The sequence below is a fragment of the Nematolebias whitei genome, chromosome 2 (assembly GCF_014905685.2).
Source record: "Nematolebias whitei isolate Nwh7 chromosome 2, NemWhi1, whole genome shotgun sequence".
Taxonomy (NCBI): Eukaryota; Metazoa; Chordata; class Actinopteri; order Cyprinodontiformes; family Rivulidae; genus Nematolebias; species Nematolebias whitei.
In genome coordinates, this window is record NC_056499.1 from 19,920,756 (window position 1) to 19,926,341 (window position 5,586).

The window sequence follows — 5,586 nt, forward strand, 5'->3', positions numbered from 1 at the left end:
TGTTGTCCATTGTTTTTCATCACTTTTTGTTGAAATCAGGTCTCTCTTGTAAATGAGTCCTCGAGGCTCACTGGGATTTACCTGTCTAAATAAAGGTTGAATGAATCTTTACCCCCTTCTCCTTTTGGGGTCACAGCAGTCACTGGTGCCCATGTCCAGCTATCACTGTGCGAGAGGCGGGGGACACCCTGAACAGGTTTCCAGTCCATCACAGGGACACATAGAAAAATGAGACAAACAACCATTCACTCTCTCACTCACACCTAGGGACAATTTAGAGTTAACAATCAGCCTAACATGCATGTTTTTGTTCTATGGGAGGAAACTGGAGAACCCAGAGAAAACCCACGCATGCACGGAGAGAACATGCAAACTCCACCCAGAAAGGCCTCCAGTCGGAATTTGAATCGGGGTGACCTGCTCATTGAGAAGCAGCAGATCTACCAACTGTGCTACCGTGTTGTCCACATAATACCTACCATTCTATGTTCGTCTGTCTCTCCTTCCTGTCCTCTCAACCAGCCGGTCAAAGCAGATGGCTTCTTGTCCTAAGCCTGGTTCTGTTGGAGGTTTCTTCTTTCTAAAAGGGAGTTTTTCCTTTCCACTGTTGCCACTGTGCTTGCTCAGGATGGGAGACTGCAACGAAGCCAAGATTCAACTTGTCTGCTGGATTCCTTAGATAGAGAACTTTACTAATTGGCTTTTATGTATGTGAATGTTCCTGTAAAGTGCCCTGAGACAACTTTGTGTGATTTGGCGCTATATAAATAAACTGAAATGAAAATAATGCATATACAGTACATATATTATAATATAATATGTACTGATTGATTGATTGATTTTTATTTATGTTACTAAGAAGGACAGAATCAAGTCATGGTTTTCTACGTACTTGTGTTCCATAAAGTTTAATTTTACATGTTAGGTTTTCTCTTCCCTCTTTTCTGAACAAGAACAAAGTGTTCTGTGTTGTTATCATTATATGCTGCTGCCATTCAAAGATGAAATCTGTGCTCTGCACTTGAACTATCACATATAAAATACATCCAAGTGGAAGAGCAGGCAGTTAGTTAAGTACCTGGGGATCAGTGGAAATAGGAGTCTTGCTTAAGCACGCCACAACATGAGCTCATGACAGGAAACTGAACCTGTGACTTTCCAGTCCCAAACTGGCTGCTCTACCACCTCACAGCCACCACTTTTAGAGCAATGGTTCTTTCAACAGTGTGTCCCTCTTTTCAATCAGAACGCACCATCATCCCTTAAGGTCAAGTCTTGAAACAAATTGAAGAAGATTTTCAACTTCTCAGATGGATTAAATGAAAAGATGGTGCAGTGTAAACCTGATCTAGAAGAACAGAAAAACAGTATGCCATTACGTTGTGACCCACCATGTGAGAATTATTGCTTTAGAGTACTGAAATGTAAAGGATGCAAAGTAAACATAAAATCAATTCTTACAGTGCATTCTGTTTCATATGTATGGGGTGCGTTTGAAAAGTTGCACAGTCAAAAATTAACATCAATATTTTGGTTTATTTAGCTTTTAATAAGAAAAAAAAAAGGGTTTTTTCAAAGTCATATTTTCACCATGTTATTCATACATTTATAAATGTCATAGTTCCCAACTAAATATTTAATGTACATGATAAATATTTAGTTTACAAAGTAAATACTTAACTTGCAAGTTAAATATTTAGTTAGTAAACTAAATATTTTGGTATAAATTAAATATTTAATTTACATTTAATTTATGCTAAATATTTAACTTGCTAGTTAAATATTTAGGTTCAAGCTAAATATTTAGTTAGCAAATTAAATATTTAGTTTAGGAATTAAATGTTTAGCTTAGAAATTAAATATTTAGTTAGTAAAGTAAATATTAAGTTGTAAATTACATATGTAATTTATACCAAAATATTTAATTTACTAACTAAATATTTAGGTATAAATTAAATATTTAATTCACACCTAAATATTTAGTGTACTAACTAAATATTTAACTTGCAAGGTAAGTATTGAGTTTGTAAACTAAATATCTTGTGAATTAAATATTTAGTTGAGAACTATGATATTTATAAATGTATGAATAACATGGTGAAATTATGACTTTGAAAAATAAAAACTATTTTTTTCTTATTAAAAGCTAAATAAACCAAAATACTGGTGTTAATTTTTGACTGTGCAACCTCACAAACGGCACCTCATACATATCTATGTCTTTATATAGACTTCAGCTAACCTTCATGATGCCAGTTCAGTTTTGTTCTGTGTGTGTGTGCGTGCGTGCGTGCGTGCGTGTGTGTGTGTTTCAGATGTCTGCTGAGCTTCTACCCATCAGTGAGCCACATGGGAACAATGAAGCTCACGGGGAAATCCCAGTGGGAGGTAGCAAACCCTTACACCGCTTCTTAAAAGGGCAACCCAAGATTACTGGCGTGAGACACAAACACACACATCCACACACTCTGCTGTGAACAAACGATAAATGTTGTTTAAAAAACAGTCTGGAGGTTCTCACATTATTCTGAACTTCTCCCACCTAGACCATTGTGCTGATCATGGGTGCGAGCTTTGTCGTTGTTTCTGCTGCCATCACCACGGGTCACTGGAGGGGCTACATGTGGGCAGTCATCCCACCTAGCATATTCCTGGGAGTACTGGTTCGTAACTCATCAGGATGATGTACCATATTTTTCTGATTATAAGGCACACTTAAAATCCTGCAATTTTCTCAAAAATCAACAGTGAGTCTTATAATCCAGTGCGCCACATGTATTTATTCAGTTTGTGCTTACAGACCTCGAACCCATTTTATGTGGTACAACAGAACAATATTGAGTGTTATTGTGAATGAGCTGAATAAAGTTTGACTTATCTATTTTGTTTTGCTAAATGCGCCTTATAATCCGGTGCGCCTTATAGTGTGAAAAATATGGTAAAAGTGTCTCTTTAAGTACAAAAACATACTCAGGTTGAAGATGGTATTGTGGCGCATTAAAAAAAATCAACTGGTGGTCTCTGTAGTTGTTTTGTTGTTGGTGGTGCACAGCACATGCAGGCAACAGATTTTCTTGTTCATATTTAATTCAGAAGAATGTCTTTTCCTTTCTCCTCCTGTTCTAGTTCATTGTAAGCGGGATTCTGTATATTCTGACAGCGCACAACCTCACAAAGAAAACAGTAAGCTCTGCTTCATATTTTCAGATCAGAGACCTCTTGTTTGAAACGTCCGAAGCTGAACAAAATGTTTAACCCTTTATGTCTGCTGTTTTAATAGAAATATTCTCCTCATATTTTATGTAAGCATGTTTTTCAACTAAAAGTAAAAGAGGTGTTTCTAAATAACAACTCAGTTAGTTTAATTTGTTGGCTACTTGATGTTAAATTAGGTTGTTGTGTGTTTTTTGCTGTTGTTCATACGTTCAATGATCAGTCACCGTCTCTTCTGTCATCTCTCTCACCCGATGCCTGCATGCAGGTGACCATATCTTTGGCTCTGAGCATTGTGACCATCCTGGGGGCATGTTGGAGTTTTATCCGCATCCTGGGAGACCTCCACTTTTATATTGACATGCATGAGTATGAAGTTAGTTACAACAAAACAAACACAGACACACTATGGATGTCATATTATAATGTAACTATGATATTTATTATAATCTGTGAATTGTGTTCTTTTGGTATTTGATCCCAAATCCAATGCAGTTTTGTTTTAGTCAAGGTAATTGTTGGGTAATTTAATTATCCTATCATCAGCTTATTAAATAAATAAGCCACACAGGAAAGGGGATCTTTCTTCTTAGCCCAGGTTTAATCGTGCAAGATGGAGCAGCAGTTGAAAAACAAGCATCAAAAATGTTACATGGCGCTTCGTCTCCAAGGTCTGCTCACAAAGAAAGAGTTAACCAAAGCTTAAATACCTGTTATCAGACAGAGGCGAGCTCAAGACAATGCTTCATAGCTCCCAGTAGTTGTAGGCATCAGAGTTCATGAGGTGAATGGCTCCGTGCTTCTGCAGGCTGGGTTATGCAGCATTTGACATAAGTGAAAAACATCCATGACCTTTACATCCCCATCAGTAATTTTCCACTCTATTATAATAAACAATCTGCACAGGTTTACAGTTTGCACCTTATAGTTTGGCATAAAATACAAACTTTTTTGCTCTGGTTGTCTTGAATATCTTTGGGAAACGTCCAAATAAAACTTTTCTAATTAGAAAAAAAGCTATTTAAATAAAATTCCACATCTCTCTGAAATAAAAAAAAAAAGAGATTTTATTTGATTATGACCCCATTTGTATAATTTCCCAGTGTTTTTACTACATGTCGGCATGTGTGACTGTTTGTGTTTGTTCAGGTGATGGGTATGACCATAGAAGTGGTGGTTCTGGTCTACATTGTTGTTGGCACAGTGATTTTTATCATCATGTCAGTGTTCGCAGGGGTTGCTCTGCGCTCCACAAAAACTCAGGTAAAAACATGTAGAGCTGTCCATCTTCTAATGGAAGGTGCAAAATTTATCAGTCATACGACAATCAGATGGATTAAGCTTTGTTTCTCTCTTTAGGCTGTTGTAGTGGTGAATATGACACCAGTGGAATGACAAGTACAAGAAGAAGATCTGAAATTAAGCAGCAAGAAAAAAAAACAATACAAACATGTGTCTGTTTAGTTGTAGATTGCTAAATATGAACCACTTTTCTTTATTGTATACACAACTAATGCTACTGAAGTGTATATGGTGTGCTGTTAGTTCAGCTACAACCATGTAACCTCATAACACTTAACTGTTTTTACATCTGCGCTCAGAATCAACAAACTTTACTCCCAGCACATGTAGTTAACTGCAGCCTGTAGTTAAACAACCTTTGTCCTCTTGTTATTTGCAGTGCATGTGAACGTTTGAAGCAGCCCCGTTACTAAAGGAAACAATTAAACTGAGGGAACACTGACAGTGTAAAGTGAACGTGAATCATAACTTGGCATTTTACTCATTGTACATGTAATGATACAGTTTATTGCTTACAGATAATTCACACTTATTTGTTGTTGTTTGTTGTTTTCCTATTTTAATAAAATACATCTGGTAATTGTCAGGATTCTAGGTCTTTGATCATGGGTCAAAAACTATTAACTAAATGTGACAGAAATAGTTGATATATTTTAATAATGTAATGACTTCATAAATGTCCAAAATGTTGAGAAAAATTGTAATTTTTTTTTAATAAAGAAAAATCTTGTATGTCTAGTTACTGTTTTTTCTTGTTGTTTGTTTTAAATACTAAATTAGTTACTTTTGGAAGTTACACAAGTCCAGAAGGTCACCATTCAGATGGACTGTGACTTAGACACTAAAGGGTTTATGGAGAAGTGGGGGGGGGGGGGGGGGGGTGTCATTGAAAGATCCTGAAAAAGCCTTGTCAATGACCACACCTCAATTTCATTTTATTTCAGGAGTAAACATAACTAGTATCTAGAAGTGCTAAACTCAAACAATCGATCACCAAAAGATTTGCAGCTATTCAACTTCAACCTTTATTTACACAGATTAGTCTCGTTGAGCCTCGATGACTCATTTACA

The 5,586-nt window shown here is 36.3% G+C and overlaps 1 protein-coding gene across 2 annotated transcripts in view; it reads left to right on the forward strand.

Moving 5' to 3' along the window:
* si:ch1073-291c23.2 (uncharacterized protein LOC799862 homolog) overlaps positions 1-5,144 on the forward strand; it is a 5,653-nt gene extending 509 nt beyond the window's left edge. The window contains exons 2-7 of one of the 2 annotated variants that reach the window (XM_037697522.1): positions 2,316-2,438; positions 2,547-2,663; positions 3,127-3,183; positions 3,482-3,589; positions 4,363-4,476; positions 4,573-5,144. In XM_037697522.1, the coding sequence (XP_037553450.1) occupies positions 2,316-2,438; positions 2,547-2,663; positions 3,127-3,183; positions 3,482-3,589; positions 4,363-4,476; positions 4,573-4,608 (555 nt within the window). In that variant the 3' untranslated portion in view covers positions 4,609-5,144. The remainder of the gene's footprint in view (positions 1-2,315; positions 2,439-2,546; positions 2,664-3,126; positions 3,184-3,481; positions 3,590-4,362; positions 4,477-4,572) is intronic. The other variant, XM_037697521.1, reaches the window with a different exon arrangement.
* The last annotated feature ends 442 nt before the right edge of the window (positions 5,145-5,586 follow it).